Genomic DNA, 19,536 nt, shown 5'->3' on the forward strand with positions numbered 1-19,536 from the left:
TTGATAAATCTGATGGTCCTATTCCTAGGTTGTTTTAAGGCAGAGCCACTGGCTGAGAACCTCTGTCCTATGGAACCAACAATCCTTCTAAATGGACTGTGTGCTGCCTTTCAGAAAAGGTGTGCTTCACAGCCTTTGGCCCCCGCAGCAAATACATGTGGTTTCTCAGCACCTCCTCTCTGTCCTCTAACTCAGCATCAGAGTGAATTGTGTAAAATCGAGGACAGACCATGAGAGGCTAGCCTGGGGGAGATTGGTGATGTCTGATGAATTACACTGAAGCTTCTTGCTACTCCCTGAGCAGGTCCTGCATGTTAGCTCCTAGTTGTCAATGTCCATTGCACACTCTTGTGCGCATGGCATTTTTAGGCACTGCTGGAAATGCTGTGGAAGCTCTGGAAAAACTCACAGTCTGGGGAGGGAGAATCCAAGTGTCCTTTACTGGAGAAATTTTCAGTGTATAATCGAATAAGGATTTGGAATAAACACCCTTGCTATGCACATCAACCCAATTAGCAAGACCACATAAACTACCACCCGACAAACGTGCACAACCAAATGTAAGTGAGATAGAAACAGGAAGAAGGAATGTTCCGCTGTGCCAGGCTGGAGACGATGGCGTGCCCACCTCTGCCACATGCTAGCTGTGTCCTCTGGGGCAAGTCACCTCTTTTTCCTCAGTCATCATTTCTTCATCTGTCAAATGGGGGTGAGGATAATCACTCATGGAATGATTACAAAGATGAAATAAAAGTGTGGTTGGAGACTAGGGCCTGGGCTATCATAAGCATTCTACGAATACAAGCTCTCATTCCCGCAGTATCCCTAAAATAACATGGGACCCCATCACGTGTTTGTATAATAAACTCAAAAGCACCCACACCCAAAGGTTGTAAAATTAAAACGAACCAGATGAGAAAACATTTTCCTTAACATCAATTCAGTCTAAGATTTGCTAGTGCCCAGTTCTACCCAGACTTTGAAAAGTGACCAGGAAATGAAGAGAGAATTTCCCAGTTCTTGCCTCGGCGCCCTCGGCACTAGGGAGGTTCTACTCAATTCAACTTTAACAATGATGCGATTAAGTATCAAAAGTCCAAGACAGATTCTTGCAACTGTATACCAACATGTTATTCTCCTGTGCCGGCCTGTCTGGGATGGGTGTTTTCAGGGTGTAGTTATATGGAAATAGCCTCTGATTACATTTCTGACTTCTCCAGGTAGGTTATAATTTTAGACAGTTGTTTTGACGTGAATCTTTGGCAGACCACACATACCTGTGAGACCTTCAGGACTCCCTGAAATAGGGTGACATAAATTTTTTTTTAATTAACTATTCCGATACATAATGTAGTATTCCTTACTTATTACTGTGGACACACGCAAAGGGCCAGTTGTGTGCAAACAAAAAATAATTTCCAATGCAAGCAAGAAGAGAGAACAGGAAACAAGAAGGCAAACCCTTCCTCACTCTTGTTTATGATTATTTCTGTGATGTGTAAAAGGATGTCACAGTTCTCTGGAGGAATCCCATATTCTGGCTCCAACTTAAGGTTCACATTTCGTTTTCTGAAAGACACAGGAGTAAAGAGGCCTGTTCTCTGTGCACATATGGGACTATCTATCCATCTCTCTGTATGCTTACAACTGGTCCTCTCTCTTCTACGTATATACCTGTGTGAGAGGTAAGTCCCATGAGGGTGGGGGTATGACTCTTGGCTCACTGCTGTGTCCCTGCGCCTAGAGCGAGCCCGATACGTGGAGGGCTATGTCTTCTGATGGAATGGATTAATCCATATGTTGAGTATGTTCTCATGTATCCATTATTCCTGATAAATACACCAATTTGTGACTCGTTGACCTTTTTAACCCACGACAAGCTCTGGATCAGCAAACAGGGAGGGCACCTTGCAGGTCTCACACAGGAGAGATGGAGAAAGGAGAAAGAGAAAACAAGCTAGGTGCGGACACTGATGCTGCCGTGCCCAAAGTTATAAATATTTATCCAGAGTTACCCAGCAGTGCAGTGGGAAAGCTGGCCCAAAACTCTGGGTTTCTAACTCTTTCCCCACCTTTTTGTCATTGTTTTTATTTCCCCTGAAGATCTTTCAGGACTCTCTTCACCTGATACTATGCTGGTATGTGCACAGCACTTTACCGTTTCCAAAGTTCCTTCGTATGCACCCCATCAACGAGGTCAACTTGTTCTTCCCACTTGGTAGGTGAGAATCGCAAGGCTCTGAGAGGCTGAGTGACTTACGGCTAATAATCGGGAGGAGGATCTTCCACCTCCTGATGCCTAATATTTCACCACTGGAACTTCATTCCTTTAGCTTAAAGCACCGGCCGCCATCTTTTAATTCCAAAAGCCTTTGGTAATGGTTCTATCCTAAGCTGGTGTCAGTCACTGGTACCTTAATATACATGAATTTAGAATCTTTGCTCAAAGCATTTTTTGTAATACAGAGATGTTAAAGAAAAGAGAGGCCTGAAGGACCTCCTTCTGCTAGAAGAAACCCTACAATGAGAATTTGTATGTTGCGGGGGGTGGTGGTGGTGGTGGTGGTGGCGGAAAGCTCCGTATTATTCCTACTTTGGTCTCAGGCCATTGCTTTCATCATCTGGTGATTTTTGAAAAATTTCCAGCAGAAGCATCTTATTACCAGATACGTAGAGCGGAAAGAACAGGGGAGAGAGTGACCGAGCCGCTGCACTTCTGGGGAAGGGAACCTCAACCATGTGGCTCAGTGGGTTTCTGGCTTCTGGACAGACAGCATTTTGATATTTAAACTTTAATGTGAGTGACTCAGGAATCGTTTTGCAGACAGGGTCAAATGCCTCCTCTTGCCACGCTGGCGCAAGGAAGCCAGGAAGGACAGGCAGCAAGGTTCCAGCCAGGCAGGAGTGCATTCATTACCCTGACCCTCAGGGCCCAAGCCCCCATTCTGTGCCATACACACGCTGTGCGAGGGTGCCAGGGGCTGGGCATGTCAGGGAAGGAAGGCGTGCTCCCTGCCCTTGATGAGCTCATAATCTAATGAACCCTATAAGTACTGGGTGTTGCATAGGAGAAGCCCAGGAGGTGGTTGAGACAGGAAGAGCCTGGCAGCCTCAGAGGTCCAGGAGAAGGGAGGCAGAGTCCAGAAGAGCAGAGATAATGCCCCAGGAGCAGGTGACACCCGGGTGAGCTCCAGTGTAGGGTGGAGACTATTTATCCTCTGTCCAGGTCTACACCCGCTGCTGACTGTGTGGGTGGGGGTGGGGGCACGGGGAGTGGTCAGAGGAGGCCTGGTCAGCACTTTTAAGGCTGTTCCAGGAGCCAGTGGGAGAGGCAGAGCCACACTGCTGTCCTTGTTCCTGCCATTGTGCTCGTGTCTTACCAGTCCCTATATCTCTGTTCCTGGACTTCCCTTGAAGCCACTTCTCCCTCCTAGGAGGTGCACCTAAGATAAGGGCTCCCAAGGAAAGAAGAGCCAACTCTCAGCTCACTGATGGACAATCCCTTTCCCAAGGAAAAGGGGCTCAGGAAATCTTGGGTAGGAAAGCTCTGGGGTATTAGGACTCAAGTGACAATGCGGGGGACAGAAGATCTCTAGATGGTGTTTGTCAAGCCTGAGTACAAAGACCACAGGTCAAAAAGCAGAGAAGAACCTGGCTTGGCCATGCTGGCAAGCTCCAAGCTAGATGTTGGAGTGGTGGACTCAGTCAAAAGAGGCTGGGGAAGGGAGATGGGGTAAGGAGGAAGATCAGGGCTTAGAAGCCTGGGAGAGCCCAAATGATCCAGGACAGCAAAAATCCCATCCAAATGCAGAATGGGGAGGTCTGAGGTCCCTCTCCTTGTATCTCAGTAATCAACTGGTCTCCGTGTACCTGAAGACAGAATTAACAGGCAAAACAAACCCTTTTGATGGAAGCATGTAGAATGGAGGGAAAGAGGGGTAAACGCAGGTGAGAGTGATCTTGCTTTAATATGCAAAAAGGGTTGATGGAAGGATATGACCAACAGGCAGAGAGGCCAAGCAGAAAAACAGAAGTTTGGGAAAACAGGACCCTGATGGAATGGGCCTCCAAGTTATCTTGGGCGTCTGGGAGCCTCTTGGCTGGCCTCACTTGGCACTGGAAAAAATCACTGCTTTTCTTTCAGAGAGTTGCCATATTTTCCTCAGGCCAGCTGCCTTCTCATCTACTACCTGTTCTCTGCAAAAATTGCCAGCAAGTTTCCAAAGCAGCCTGTTTCTTTACGGAGTCAAAGCCCCAGAGAAAGTGAGGTGCGAAAGGCTTGACTCGCTCCTCTGGGGAGGCAAAGCTAATGGGGAATGGAGCTGAGCTGGGAAGCCAGCGTCCTGGATGGCTGTCCTGTGGAATTACCCCTGAAACACCACTCTTTCTGCGGGCACCAACTTTATTAGAGGAACTGTTAATTGAGGGATGGTGTGGGAAGGGGGAGAGAGCAATAAGAGGCAGACATGATTTAACACTTGATGGGCTCTGGAAAAAACCAACAAAACCCAACAAGGAACGGGGCTTGGAGCTTTAGCTTGGCACATTCCTCGTTCCACATACATGTTACCAAAATGAATATATGCAAGTGTACTATGTGTGGGCTAGAGTCTGGGGCACAATAGCACAGACTTAGTGAAACAAAAAGGCATTTCTCCTGCCTCCACTGTGTCTCTTGTGGTGCCATTGTCTGATGCTAAGAACTCACATAATAACAAAAAACAATGCCCCTATGAAGGGGGGGAAACTTGATTTGGCACCAGCAGTGGTGTTTTCCATGGGAATGGTGGTGGGGGCTGTGGCTGACTGTGGGAATAGTGCAAATCAGCACTTTTTTGTCGATTTTCTTCAAGCCATTGTTTATCTTGGCTTTGGTCAGATCCGTGGCCCAGCTTGAAGATTCCCACTGGGCTTTCTGAAGCTCACAGACCTATGAGAGATGAAAAAGGGATAAATAAATAATTACAAAACGCCCTATCCCCCCCGCCCCCCGCTGCCGCCCCCCCCACCCCCGCACTCATGGGTGAGGTGTGCCTCTCCCGGCCAGTGTGTATAGACATATGTGTAGGGCACAATTCTGCATAGGTACACATTTGGTGTGCCCACTGGGGTGAAAAACTCAGGTTTTCTTCCGGCTTAGCTGGTTCACTGTCTCACTATCATTTTTCCCTTGGGTCAAGGGAGATCGGGGCTGTTTTATACAAATGCTAGTTTTTGTAAGATGGCATTAGATAAAACTTGTTTGAGACTATACCTTCCTAAAGTCCTTACACTTACAGGCTTTTAAACATGTGTTACTCAGGTTGTGGTCCCAACAGGAACAAAAAGTCAGTAGTTGTTCTGATAATGGAAGGTGAACTTTTATTTCATAGCTCCTAGGAGCCTTTATTCAATCCTAGCTAAAGGACGCAGAGATCAACCATGCAAAATTTGTCTCAGGACCGAAAATGGACAGACAGTATGTGTAGTAGGATTATATTATGGTTCGAAACGTGAGTACATTTGGCTTTAAAATGCCAATTACTGATTGCTCCTCTCAGCAGCAGGTTATTACATTCTGAAAGTAGACAAGACTTTCTTAAAGGTTCTGTGAGGGTATGTGTTCTCTAAGTTTTACATAATGAATGTTTTACAAAGAAATGTGCTTTCTCTCCTTTTTAAAAAAGTTTCCATTTCTAATAAGGGTCTTTCCAGACAAATGCGTATGAAGCGGCTTCTGAGCACGATGGCTGGGTTGCTCAACTGCAGGGGGCAGTATTTAATGTGTCTTCTATGTAAATGGTTCCCCTGAAGGAAAATTCCAGTTGGCCTTGCAAGGTGACAATATTTAGATGGGTTTGTTGCAGAGACGTTTTCCAACAGTGCAGAAGAGCCTTGTTTCCTGCGGCTTGTCCCCCACCCCACCCACCCCTTAGATGCACGTAGGGGACCCAGGTTTTTATCTGGTCTGGATTGAAAGAAAAAGATCTTACCATGGGTCAGGTAGTGTGCTTAGTGCAGATATGATTTAATCAACACAAGAAACTTATCAGAGTTTCATGGATGGGGAAATAGGCCAAGAGTGGTTAGGGAACTTGCCTGAAGCTTCAGGGAACAGCCTGTGAGCTTCAGAGCTGAATTTGAAGCCTTTCTCTGTGACACTCCCTAATGGGCTTCAGCTATCCTTCTGAGTCCCACTGTACCTCTCCCAAGCCTGGAAAGCATCCCTGTTTCCCCGCAGATCCTGACTAGGTGATAGCAGCAGTAAAAACAACAATGTCAATGGGTAGGAGTCTTCAGAGCCAAAAGGCGGAATTCAGCTGGGGTGGGCGGTGGGGAGGGGGCCGTGTCCCAAGCTGCCATTTCTGCTGCTCTGTCAAATAAAAGGGTGCCAGGTGCGGAGGCACCCTAGTGTGAGCTTTGCACAGCTGGACCAAGGCTGGGAAGAGGAGTGTGGAGAGAGATGCTTACATCTCCTCCCCCTTCCTGGAAAATAACTTTGCATTTGAAGGGAGAAAGAAAGAGTGAGTAAATCTGTAACTGGGATTTGGTGGCCTGGGGATTTCATTTGATCCGGTGAAGATACATGCCTGTTCCCGTCTGTGTGCAGGGGTGTGTGAATTGGGGGAAGGAAACTTCAGGATACATGTGATGGGGTTTTTTGGATTGGGTTTTTATTTAAAAAAAAAAAAAAAAGTCCTAGCGGCTACTATTTAATGGGGACGCACTCAGTACGTGCAAGGCATTGTGCTGGACCCTTTACGAGGTCTTATTTTTATGTGAAGAAAAAAATAGCTAACTAGTTTGTTTTTATGCAGGTCCACTTAGAGGCATCGAGTATTTTTTCCATTCGTGTTGAAATACAGCGCTCTACTCTGAGGTAAGATTTGGGGAGAGGCGGGGAAGGTGCGGAGACGGGCAGAGGGCGGTCCCTGCCTCGCTTGTCTCCACCTTTTATTTTGACCGGTCCGATGGCGACAGGCTCGCACTAGGACCCAGGCGCCAGAGCGCCTCCGTCTGTCCTGTAGGTTCATTCAATCTCCCATACACACAGACCCACTGCGAGACCGACACACACTCACACACACTCACACACACAACTGAACGCACCGAGGCTCGGGAAGTCAGGTCGCCTCCTAGCCTCGGCGCCTCCTCCGCTCCAGCCAGCCGGGTCTCCTCTGGGGACCGGAGCTCGGCCGGGCAGCGCAGCCCCCAAAGAGGACCAGCTCCGCGGACCCCGGTTCCTCCATGGGCAAACGCGGGCGGCCGCGCAAGGAAGCGCGCTGTGAAGGCGCGGGGCTGGCCCCCGCCGCGCCCCCGGCCGTGGCCGCGCCCCAGCCCCCGGCCCAGCCCGAGGAACCCGCGGGGGCTAAGCTCAGGTGCCCCTTCTCGGACATTTTCAACACCAGCGAGAACTCGATGGAGAAGCACATCAACACTTTTCTGCAGAACGTGCAGATTCTGCTCGAGGCCGCCAGCTACCTGGAGCAGATCGAGAAAGAAAACAAAAGTAAGTTTAGGGGCCCCGGCTCCGCCTCGGCGCCCGGCTCTTTCTTCCTCAACCACTTGGGCGACCCCTGTCGCCTGCTCGGCCCGCGCCCCCCTCCCCCCAACACACACATCCAGCCCTCGGCTGTAAAGCCGATGACACCGGAGAAAGGACACGCACGCACAAAGCTGCTAAAGATGTAACAAAGACGAGGGGGGGTGGGGGGGCCTGTTGGTGCGTCCGTCTGTCCGTCTCCCGGAGGCTGGGAGGACCGCGGGGAGCAAGCGGGGGAGTGTTGTTTGCTGACAACTGAGCCCAGAGCTCATCTCTTCGAGGTCGCCTTTCTTCCTTCTCCACCGCCCCCCCAGCCTTCTCGGGCAGACAAGTGTTGTTTTTCTGTCGCTCGTTCCTGGGTGGGGTGGGGATTAGAAGCCGAAAGTTGGAAATCGTAGGCAGAGCTCCGCGGTTCGAGAAAACACACACACACATACACACACACACTCACGCACACACATACACACACACACGACAACAATAACAACAACCACCACCACAACAACCAAACAGCCCTCCGCGGCGTGGGCTTGAGCTGGCTGCCTCGGTTCTGCTTCTCCCTCCTGTCTACGGTGCTTTTTTCCTCCCCTCTCGCGGCAGGGCTCAGGCCATCGCGTCCGCGGATACAGTCCCCCAGCACCTCGGTTGCCCTGGGGTGCCGCCGCCCCCCTCCCCCAAACAGGCCGGCTGGGCCAGGCAGCACCAGCAGCTCGCCCCGGACCCGCCGTCCTGCGCCCGGGAAACTTGGCGAGGGGGACACAGCTAAAAGGAAACTTTGGGATCTCGCAGGAAACAATAGTTGGGGAAGAAGGTGTGGGCTGTTGTGTGCGGTTTCTTTATTTTCCGCGAGACGACTTACGAGGGAGCGCGCCTGGCGAGGAAGGCAAGCGCCTGCCTTGTCGATTTCTGCCGTCCTCCCGCCCCCACCCCCCCACTCCTTCTCTTGGGTTCAGGTGGAGAGCAATGTTTGTTGGGGGGGGGGGATGTGCTGGGAGCCCCACCCGGGCCTGGCCTCCTTTTTGTATTTGTTTGTTTCATTTTTGTCCCTGCCTGCTGGGTCCCCCAGTCTTCCCAGGCAGTCGACTCAGCGTCCTAACGGGGGCACGCGTGTGCGGCGTCTCCAGCACGGTGCTCACAAATAAGAGCTGGGGGAAGGGGTCGAGGCAGATAAACCCATGGACTGGAGAAAACCAGGCTGTTTCATCTGTCCGAACAAGTAGGAAGATCAATGAGACGAGAAAGAGAGAGAGAAAGAGAGAGAGAAAATGGTCCGATTGCAACGTGTCAGATCTTGCACCCCCCCCCCAAAACACAACAACAACAGTCATCAAACACAAAAACACCTCAGCTGACCAACACCCCAGGCCTCCAGGGTGGAAGTAACCGTGTGTTGCCAGCGCAATTGTGCAGTGGCTGAAGGCAAAAACAAGGATCTGTGTTGGGAGACGGATGTGTGTGTTCTTTTCTTTCTCTTCTCTCCTGTTTTCTCGGAGTGCCAGGGTTGCCAGAAAGGCGCATCGCTGGCTGCGTAGCCGACTCAGTTTGCAATTATTCATGGTGTGTGTGGGGGGGCATTCGTCAGGAGGGTAGTTTCTGAAAAGCCAGAGCTGGTGGGGAGCTGGGTGAAGACGTGGTTTTGTTTGGCGTGTTTGCTTTTGTTGGAGGGGGGAGGGGCGCGATTTCTTTAGCTACCCCTCACCCCTGTCCGGGGTTCTCCGGAGTCTGTCCCATGGTGCCGACTCTGGCGGGGGGTGCACCCAAAGAGGGCACCTTGGCAATGTGTGGCAAACCTGGTCCTCCCCCCCACCCTCAGCATGGTGTACTAGGGAGGCTGCTGGAGCTTCCACCGCGTCCCGCCCCCCCCCCCCCGCACCCGCAGACAATCAGAGACCTCCGCCCCCCCTTGCAGCCTCCCCCGCGGCGTCCCCCGCCGCCCTGGCCGCCGCCACCTCCTAGTTTACCCCGTGCCGGGGCTCCGGCGTGGCCACCAGTCACGTAAGCAGAGGGCCGGGCGCGCCGGGCCGGGCTACCCCGCACGGGGCGGGCCAGCGGCAGCCGAGCCGGGCTCCTGTGGCCGAGGAAGCCAGGGGGCTTCCTCCCGGTCCCTCTCCCGAGCGTCAGCGCTGCAAGCCCCGCAGCCCCCCGAGAGGGGTTCGGGAACCTCAGCGCCCCAGTCAAAGTCAACTTCGTGTGCGTAATCAGCCCCTCGGCCCCACTGCCCCCCCTCCGGCCGGCTCCCCGCGGGAGTATTTTTAGCTCTCTTGCTTCTATTTGCCGCCGCTGTTTGGCTCTGCATGACGTGATGCCAACGGCCCCCAGATTTCCCCGAGAGCTTGGGGCGCTGCGCCTTGCGGGGCTTGGCTGCGGGGGCCCAGCTCCAGGCCCTCGCCCCCTCCCCAACAGCTCTCGCTGGCGAGGGTGACCTCCAGCAAACTACGGGAGACCATCGCCGGGTCCTCTATTATGCCCCTTGCAAAGAGAAGCGGCCCACGGGAGGCTGCTTTATCCTCCCCACTTTCGGTACCCCCCCAACACCTCCCGCTGGGTCTGGGTTTCCTGGTATGGAAAACGGCGGGCCCTACATCTGCCTCATTTTATTGGGGGCGCTTCTTCGCGCTGGCGCCGCTCGCCGTTGTTTTCTGCTCGCTGCACACAATGCCCGCGCGTCACGGCGGTCCGCGTGTGCACAGCAATAACGCGAGTTGGGGGGCGGGTCGTGCGTGCGCCGGGCTCGGGCACTGCGGGTCGCTCCGCGCGCGCGGGGCTTGTTTTGCTTCAGAGCCCCGCTTTCCGAAACGCTGACATCATTCACTCGTTGGGGGAGGGAGGGGGATCTGGGCGTTCCGATAGGACTCCAGCATTTCTCAGGTCCCTGGTTTTTGGAAGGAAGCAGGGATCCTATTTGTTTAATTATTATTATGATGGGAGGGGGGCTCAAGCTTTGTTTGTTGGGCAAGTTTTTTTTTTTCTTTTTTGCTTTTTAGGTCACTACTGCAAAGGGCATTGCTGGCCGGCTCAGGTGCACAACCTCCCCGCCTTCATTTCTGCCAGTTCCCCTGTAATCACTTGATCTCAGTTTCTCCGCCTCCTCCTCCTCCCCCTCCCAGCTAGAGACACATGGTTTCCACATGGAGACAAACTTCTTTCCTCTGACTGGACTTGACCTAGCTGCGTTGTTCAGCCTATCGCCAGCTTCAGCTTTCTCTGACGTCACGCGTTGCTGAGGCCAGAGACTGGTAGGTGGAGCCAGGAGGCAAGCCAGGAAATCTCTGGGAGCTGTAGTGTGGCCAGCTGGTACAATCCCTTCTTAAAGGGACGCTCTTCTCCCCTGAGAACGGGTGTCAGCCTTGATTCTCCATTTCGGGTTCTGTGAGACCTTCCCGAAATGCACCAGTAGACCCTGGTCACGAGATCACACGTTTCGTTTTTACTGTTGTTTGCAAAGTACTTACTTGGCAGGAGCTTGCCTTATTTTCCATTGTTGCCAGAACTGCTTTTCATTGCCTCTTTGAGGTTTCCGTAGTAGGAGTGCTCACCAAGCTGTGGCCACAGTGTTGAATTATTCCCAGTAGATAAGGTGCATCTCCTCAGGGGAGGGTATTCAAATTAAGTCACCCACTACTGACGGGCTGCTCTGTGCAAGGCAAGGATTCCCAAGGATGTGTGGGTACATTTTCCTGCCGTTCCAACTGATGTGACTCCTTAAGGATCTCAGATTAAAGGGCTCCAGAAATATTAATCATGGAGACTAGGACCAGTTATCACAAAACCAGAAGTTTTACGTAAGTCACCTCTGGCTTGGTCTTCTATAACTATTTGGGGTCCAGTGAATGGAGGGGGTGCCGGGTGGCCGCCTAGGACTGACTGATCGTTAGAAAAATATTTACTTCCTGTTTTGGAGAAGATTAAAACTGAAAGAGAAAAAGAACCAGACTCACAGAAAAGCTGCTCAGTGGACAAGCAGAAGCTGCTGTTAACAGGTGACATCCAGAGGATAGTAATGGGCTGCACAGTGTCTGGGCAAGGTTGCTTTGGGGGGGCAATGCTTAAGACAGAGAAGAATGATTACATGGGAGTAGAGGTCATGGATTACTGTCTGGGGTGGATTATCTGGGTTTGAGGGTGAGGTGCTTTCCTAGGGGCATGGACAGGCCAAGGAGCAGCCTCTTCCTCCTGATGGAGGAAACTGCTGCTTTGTGGTGTCATTTGGCTCCTCCCTGTCTTCCTCGCCTGATCTCCTCTGCTCCTGTCCAGCAGGTCCACCCGCAAGCACGTTTCTCGGTCATGACTCTCTGCTTGACTCAGACTCTTCCCTCTGTCAGAATGGCTTCATTCTCTTACTCCTCTAGGGTTATCTGTATCTTACTCATCCTTCAAGACCTAGGTCAGCTCCCACCTCCTCTGACAGCCTCCTCTGGCTATTTCTTAATTCAGGGTAGTTGAGAGACTGAGAGCTTTACAGTGAACCCAGAGCAGTGCCCAGACTCTCCTCCTTGCTGCTTACTGGCTTTGTGGCTTCGGGTACAAGTTAAGCAGCCTCTCTGAGGTTCCTTTTTTGTAAATTGAGGATAACAATAGAACCAGCCTCACATCATTGCTGAACAACTAAACGAGGTGCTCCATTTAAACATTTAAAGTCCCGGCAATATAGTAAGTGCTCAATAAATAGCCTCTTCTCTGAGCTTTGATAATCAGTAACCATGCAATCTTCTACCCACTACCCGTGTATTAGCTTTATCTTCCCAGGGAGATGATTAGCATAAGGGAAAGATCACCTATAGCATTTCAGTGTATCCCACCATTGCATATAGCATTCCACTGGGCATACAGGAGACACTTAATATGCATTCTTTGGTTGGATTTGTCATTTACTGGCTATGGCACAGTGATCAGGTTTGAAGGCCAGGGGACACAGTAAAGACTTTCTGGGGGCTTGGAGAAGTGTTGGAAATTCTGATCTCTTCCAAGGAAAGAGGTTCTCCTGTAATCAACATAGGTTGCTCTTGGCCTTTAAAGACCAGGGGCTGCACAGAGATGGTAGGTTAGGGTTGGAGAGTTGAAAGTGCCCACTGTCATCCGCTGTGACTCAGAAAGTGAATCAGTTACTAGCTTAGAGAGCAGGGGACTAGGGCAGCCTTGCTAAAATTGAGGACTTTAATGGCAACTAATGTTCAAGCAGGTCACATTTCTACATAGCAGGCAACTTACAATTCATTCATTCATTCCGCAAATATGTATTGAGCATGACTATGTGCATTCGCTTTTCCCTGACAACTCTGTGGGTTGATTTATGGTGGGAGTGGAGTGGGATATTTGTTTTTTGGGGGCTTTGTGAAAAGAACATTCTTAAGTCAGGTCTTTATTTTTGTGCTGCATCCTAAATTATGTTTCTCAGATTCAGCCCCCACCCCCCCCAAGTTTTAAATAAAATTTCTGCCCACTGGTAAATGCCAGAAGAAGACTTTGAGGATGTTGTTGTGGCTTTCAGAGCCCCAGAGCTCCTAGGGACTGGGCACACCACAGAGGGGACCCAAGGGACCCTTAGGAAATTGGAGAAGTTGAACTGAGCCATTCCTGGTGTGTGTGTGTTGGGGGGGGGTCCCATCAGTTCCAAGACAAAACAATAGCTGCTCACTGACCCTCCATGGCTGATGGAAACACTCTCCCATTGACACACCCAGAAATGGGGGTTTTTATCTGAGGATGGCTGGGCAAGAGTTTGGAGGGAAAACTCAGGGAAATGAAGACGGTTGCATGTTGCAGCACCAATTAACTGTGTTGCATAATATAGGTACTGGCTACCATTTTTGAGCATGGACTATATACCAAGTATGGGGCTAAATGTGCATTATCTCCTCCAATCTTCACAACAACCCCATGATATGTGCAATTTTATTACCCCATTTTATGGAGGGGGTAACCAAGGTGCAGGGATGTTGAGTAACTTGCCCAAAGGTCATATGGTTTAGTAAGTGGCAAAGCTGAGTTTCGAACCTAGGCTTCTGATTCCAGAATGAGCCTGCTGTCTTAAGCACTTATGCATGTACACATTTACCAGCCAAGGAATGAAGTCCAGAGACGTAAAATGACTTGCTCAAGGTCATCCAGCCACCCAAAGCAGAGCTGGTATTTGAAGCACTCTGTTGATTGTTCAAGGTCTTCCTGTACATACCCTGCTTAGAAAAGGCTTAGAAGTGAGGCCGAGGACAGAAGAGCCAACCAGAGAGGATTTTTGTTTTGTTTTGTTTTATTTTGTTTTGTTTTTGTTTTTCAGACTTGTTCAACTCTCTTGGCCCTAACTCAAGTTTAGGCTCCTAGGAAACACCACCCCCTCCTGCTGCCTTTCCCAAGTCTGTCCTCTGGGCATATCAGAGGACTTGGGCTGTTGCTATGGTACTGGGGCCAACAGCAGGTTCATCAAAAGCCGGGTCTTTTGCCTTTTAAAAAAAAAGCCTGGCCCTGCAGAAATGAATTGGCCACAAAGATTTGCATCCGTCATTGTGGCTTATTCTGTTGTAGACCCCCCTGCCTCCTTACCCCATTCCTCCTCCCTACCACCACCACTTTCTATAAATACAGTTGGATAAATATTGATTTAAACTGGGTTTCTGGAGGAGAAGCACATGGCTGCCCTGGCCTGGTCTTCGCGTAGATACCACCAGTATGCCAGGCCTGACCCACCTAACCCCCCGACAGCTCTGGCTTCCAAATGACCCGTTTGGGGAAGGTGAGTTGTGGTTTTGTGGCTTTTGAGTTGAGAGAGAGAGAAGGAGAGAGACAGAGGAGAAAAAGGAGTAAAAAAGCAACAACCCAGCAAGAAATAGGACTCTTCTTGCGGAATGAAGAAAGCAGTTTTCAGCAGGCAGGAATCAGGGGTGGGAGGCACACACTGTAGTCTGGCCGGCTGAACCGTTCTCTTGCCTTTCCCATTCTTCCTTCCACTCCATGTCGGGGTTTGTTTTTATTATTATTATTATTATTTTTTAAAGATTTTGTTTATTTATTTGACAGACGGAGATCACAAGTAGGCAGAGAGGCAGGCAGAGAGAGAGAGAGAGGGAAGCGGGCTCCGTGCTGAGCAGAGAGACCAATGCGGGACTCGATCCCAGGACCCTGAGATCATGAGCTGAGCCGAAGGCAGCGGCTTAACCCACTGAGCCACCCAGGTGCCCCATGGGGTTTGTTTTTAAAGGAGGCAGGTGGTAAGATAGAGTGTCAGGGCTAGAAGGAACCCCAGCGGTCACAGCATCCATCACCCTCACTGTAGAGATGGGAAGGTGAGGCCCAGAGAGGGACAGTGGCTTTCCCAAGATGACACAGCAGAGGCAGAACCAGACTCTTCTGGGCCTCTTGCCTGGTGGTGAGACTGTATTACAAGCAGAGCCCCAAACGGGGCTTTTGTTTTACAGGTCAGGTGCTTATAAAGTCAGCAGTTCTCAAACCTGGTTTACTGATCCTAGGGTGTGTCCAGTTATTGCAAAGGTCATTGCAACATTCTCAATAGTCTTTCAAAATGAAGCTCATTTGAATTTGCCATTTAGAAAAAAATATTTTCTTTTACACGGCGGCTGGAGGAAGCAGGAGGAGCCCAAAGGCAGTGACAGTGGCAGGATGGCTACCCAAGCCTTATCTGAGGAGGAGAAATAAAAGTCTTCCCAAAGGGGCCTCCTCTGGGAATGGTGGGTGGAGCTCTCGGCTCACACTGGAGAGAGGCTTCCATTCCAGAGGGACCAACACCTGCTCTCTGGCTCTTCTGCTACTAAGGGGAAGTAATTGTCGCTGATATCATTGTCCCTGAGTGGCCTGGCTGGAGGTGTGAAAGCTGTCAACAGCTGACTTGATCTCTCTGGCCAAAGATAATGGGAACTTACCACCACCCTCCAGAGCTTGAGGCTTCTTCTTTGCTTCCTCATCTTGGCCCAAGTTGGGTTAGGCCACTTGCTTGTGAAACATTTTGAAAGCTCAGGTGACCCTTGCTTTGAGCAATCAATCTCCAGGAAATATACGTAAATAGGAACACTTAAAAAAAAAAAAAAAAAAAAAACTTAGATTGGAGAACCTCTCTTTAAAAGGCCCTTGCGGCAAATCGTTTTATAATCTGTGGAACTAGGTTGCTTATCAGGCATCCTCCCTACATTTGTTCTGTGAATTTCTTCATTCATTCATTCAACTAATATTTAAAGAGCACATACTACTGGGGCACCTGGGTGGCTCAGTGGGTTAAGCCTCTGCCTTCAGCTCAGGTTATGGTCTCAGGGTCCTGGGATCGAGCCCCGCATCAGGCTCTCTGCTCAGCAGGGAGCCTGCTTCCTCCTCTCTCAGCCTGCCTCTCTGCCTACTTGTGATCTCTGTCTGTCAAATAAATAAATAAAATCTTTAAATTAAAAAAAAAAAAAAGAGCACATACTACTGCTTTATGTCAGGCACTGCTGTGCTAGTCCAGCCCTCATGCGTGGAGTGTATACTCTATTCCAGTGCTAGGTTTTAGAAATTCACTTGTCTTAAAGTGAACCCCAACAACGTAGCATTGCATCTGACTTGGACTTTGTGTCTTTGGTTCTAGCCATCATTGCAGATGGGACAAAAATTTATCTTAGGTTTCCTTAAAGGAATAGTCCCTCTCCCCTCCCTGCAGCCCCTTCCCTCACCCTGTGTTTAAAATCTTTTGTGTTTAGTCTTTGTCTTTGTACTTTTTACAGATCTGACTTTTTCCCCCCCTGCCTGAGCTTAGGAAACTAAGTACCCTGTAAGCAGCCTTGTAAATAAACACATTCCACTCTCAGTTCTTTACAGATTGGGGCATCTGTACTTGGAGGTTTGTCCATAACTAGTGTTCCTACCAAGCCCACTCTCCCATATAACAAACATGCCCTTGGCCACATACCTCTTATATCCAACTCCAGCATCTGCTAAGGAAATTTAAACACTGCAAAATTAGAAAGATAAACATAGTGTCCTGGGGGAGATTGGGAAATTCAAACTAAAGCCAATAAAAAGGGATTTGGATTACCTACTGTTCGAGATATTTTACTCTTGTGTCTTTATGGCCATTAGCAAGAATACTTGAATAAAGATGATTTGGGATAATTTTGATACTGTTGTATTAAAATGGAGGGCATGCCCAGGGCTGCTCTGTTTGTGGCCGTGGGTGGCAGGTGGGAGCTGGGGTGGCCTCTGTTTTTCTTTCTGCAGGGGCCCAGAGCTACCCTATGGCATCCCTGTGTTAACCTCCCTTTTCCTCCACCACACCCAACCTCCCATACCATATTTCTTGACTCCGGAGACTCTGAGTGCCTTGCATGCAACTTTCTTTCATTCTTTCTAACAGCTGTAAAATTTAGCTCAATTCAACAGATAATTACTAAAACCTGCCAGGAGCCAAGCCCTGTGCTTGGTGCTTTCAAAGGGCAGACGGTATGGTCTCCAGTTCCAGCTCATATTCCAGCACAAATGATAGACAAATAGAGACCAATAAATAATTCTTGCCTGTCTCCTAGGAGTCTGATAACCTGTCCCCAAGGGGACTGCTGACAAGTGCAATGTTGTCTCTGTTTTCCAAAGGTATAGCGATAATAACCCCTTTTACTGAGCAGTTACTATGCACCAGCACAATGCTAAGTGCTCTGTATTAAACCCTCACAACCATCCAAAAGGAGGGTGCTAGAATTATCCTGATTCGTAAATGAGGAGAGCCTCAGCCTTGGCAAGGCTACGTTTCCCAAAGCCACATGCTAGCACAGAGTGGAGCTGAGGCTCAAACCTAGGTTTTTCTTTCTTTTTTTTCCTTAGGAGAAGTTGGGCCTCAAGGGGCAAGAGGCAAGAGATGGAATCTGGAATGTCTGAAGTCCAAGCTGAGGGTTCCCCTTGGGGAATGCCTCCCTGGAGTGAGTTCCTTTACTTCCCACTCCTCCTAGGGCGGAGAGAAGGCCGCTGAAACCTTCCAGGGCTCCTTGGGTACTGACACTAAAGTCAGATTAAGGCCCGTTTTCTGAAGGGCAATAGTCCTAGGGTGTCGCTCCTTGCATGTGCAGTACCGCCTTGCCCAGCACCCCCTGGGGAACTCACCCAACCAGTAGAGCTCCTGTGGCTCTGCACACTAGGGTGTCAGGGGTGTGAATCCACACCCTATCAGGCTGTACTAGGTTTGCTGAAGGTGTTCAAGCTTGTAGGGCAACTGGTCTGGCCCTGCTTGGAGCCAAGGGCTTCTGCCAGAGAAGCTGGGGTGGGCGGGGGCGGGGGAGAAGCACGTGTGAGTGGCAGAGATGAGCTGGAGACCCTGGCTGCCACCGTGACCGCGTGGGCCAGCTGGTTCCGGTCAAGCGGCATAGGTCCAACCTCTTCCTCTCCTCAGTGGAGATCGAGGAAACAAGAGTGATCTTCAATATAACTGGGTTCATGTCGCGGACTTGTTTCAAACCTTTCAGTAGTTTCTTTCCTATCTCACTCTTACTGTTGAGAACGAGTGTGGTCTCCTAAGATGGGCAGCCTTGGCCTCTGCTGGGAGCTTGTTGGAAAGGGGACTCCCAGGTCCCGCCTCAGACCTGCTGAATCTGAATCTGTATTTCACCACGATTTCCAGGTGATTTGTGTCCTCGTTAAAGTTTGAGAAAGCCGGCCTAGACAGCCCTTGTGATTGCCCTGGTCTTTCTGTCCACCCGAAGCCATCCTGCAATTTACTATTTATCCTTTATCCTACGTATCACGATTTACCCTGAGTTTGCTTGCTTGTCATCAGTGCGCCGGGCTAGAATACAAGCACCGTGAAGTGAGCCCCGGTTCCGTTCACTGGTTTCATTCATGATTCTGTCTTCAGCATCTAGCTTAGTGCCCAACACAGAACAGATGCTTAAGGATAACTATTGAATGAAGGATGAGTTCTCGCTCTTTAACCTTCTGACCTAGTGTTTCTCAACAGGGGAGCTACTGGTGAGACAGTTGTTCTTATGCGGATTAGTCCAGAATACTGCAGGATGTAACATCCTTGGTTCCTACTCACTAAATGACAGCAGACCCTCAGTCATTGTAACACTCAAGAAAGACTCTCCTACTTATTTCCAAAGCCTCCCAGGGGATGGTATTACCCTTGGTTGAGACCACTGCCCTAAACAGTTTTGTTTGGTTGGTCTGTTTAAACATACCTTGATGTATGCTGTGGGGTGCCAGACTTAGAAAATCTAAGTTTGAATCTGGTCATTACCTGTGTGACCTTGGGCACATCTCTTAACCTTTCTGGACCTCATCTGCAGAACAGGGAGTCTCAGAGGTGTGCAGAGGAGCCCATGAGCTGACTGTAGGAGCAGCACTGTGTACGTAGTTGGCTGTCATGGCATGGAAGCTGGTCCACAAAGGGAGGCAGATTGTTCCAAGCTTTCTGGGGACTCCCAGAATCCTAGAATCAGAATGTTGCGGCTGGAAGAGATGGCAAGATCACGCTCATCCTTAAGCAGGCTAGGAAGGGCCTGGTGTTTTTATCCTAAATGGTGCATCTCAGGCAGAGAACTCAGCCCTAAGGCAGCAGGCTGGGTGTGTGACTTAACAGTGTCCAGGGCCTGGCAGGGCCTAAAGAGTGACCGCCACAAGTTTCTGCTGCCTGGAAGGGAGTGGTGATGCCAGTGGATGGGGGCAGGGCGGCTCTAGCCAGGCTCCCGGCAGGGGAGGGAGGGTTACCCAGGACTGTGGCAAGAATGTGGGGTATCCTCTTACCAGCAGGGAAGGCCTCTGGCAGTCTTTTTTTTTTTTTTTTTTAAGGTTTTAAAATCAAGTTGCATCTACCTTTGAAAGTAGAGATCATTGGATCCAAAGCCTGATACATGCAACAAAAGATAGGAATAGTATATTCTTGCTTTTGAATATAGATGCAAACATTCTAAGGAAAATACTAATTCATGGAAGGAGCAGTGTTTCAAAAGAATAACATACTGTGGCTGAGTGGGCTCTATGCCAGGGATGGCTGAAAGTCACGGAATCTACCAGTATAAATGATTATAACCACAAATTAAAGGAGAAAAATAAGG

General features: G+C 49.9%; 1 protein-coding gene across 2 annotated transcripts in view; it reads left to right on the forward strand.

Annotated features, from left to right (window-relative positions):
• Positions 1-6,968: 6,968 nt before the first annotated feature.
• Positions 6,969-19,536, forward strand: part of MXI1 (MAX interactor 1, dimerization protein) — an 80,054-nt gene continuing 67,486 nt past the window's right edge. Inside the window, exon 1 of one of the 2 annotated variants that reach the window (XM_032312349.1) lies at positions 6,969-7,489. In XM_032312349.1, coding sequence (XP_032168240.1) covers positions 7,228-7,489 — 262 coding nt within the window. In that variant the 5' untranslated portion in view covers positions 6,969-7,227. The remainder of the gene's footprint in view (positions 7,490-19,536) is intronic. The other variant, XM_032312348.1, reaches the window with a different exon arrangement.

This window comes from Mustela erminea, chromosome 14 (genome assembly GCF_009829155.1).
Source record: "Mustela erminea isolate mMusErm1 chromosome 14, mMusErm1.Pri, whole genome shotgun sequence".
NCBI classification, from domain to species: Eukaryota; Metazoa; Chordata; class Mammalia; order Carnivora; family Mustelidae; genus Mustela; species Mustela erminea.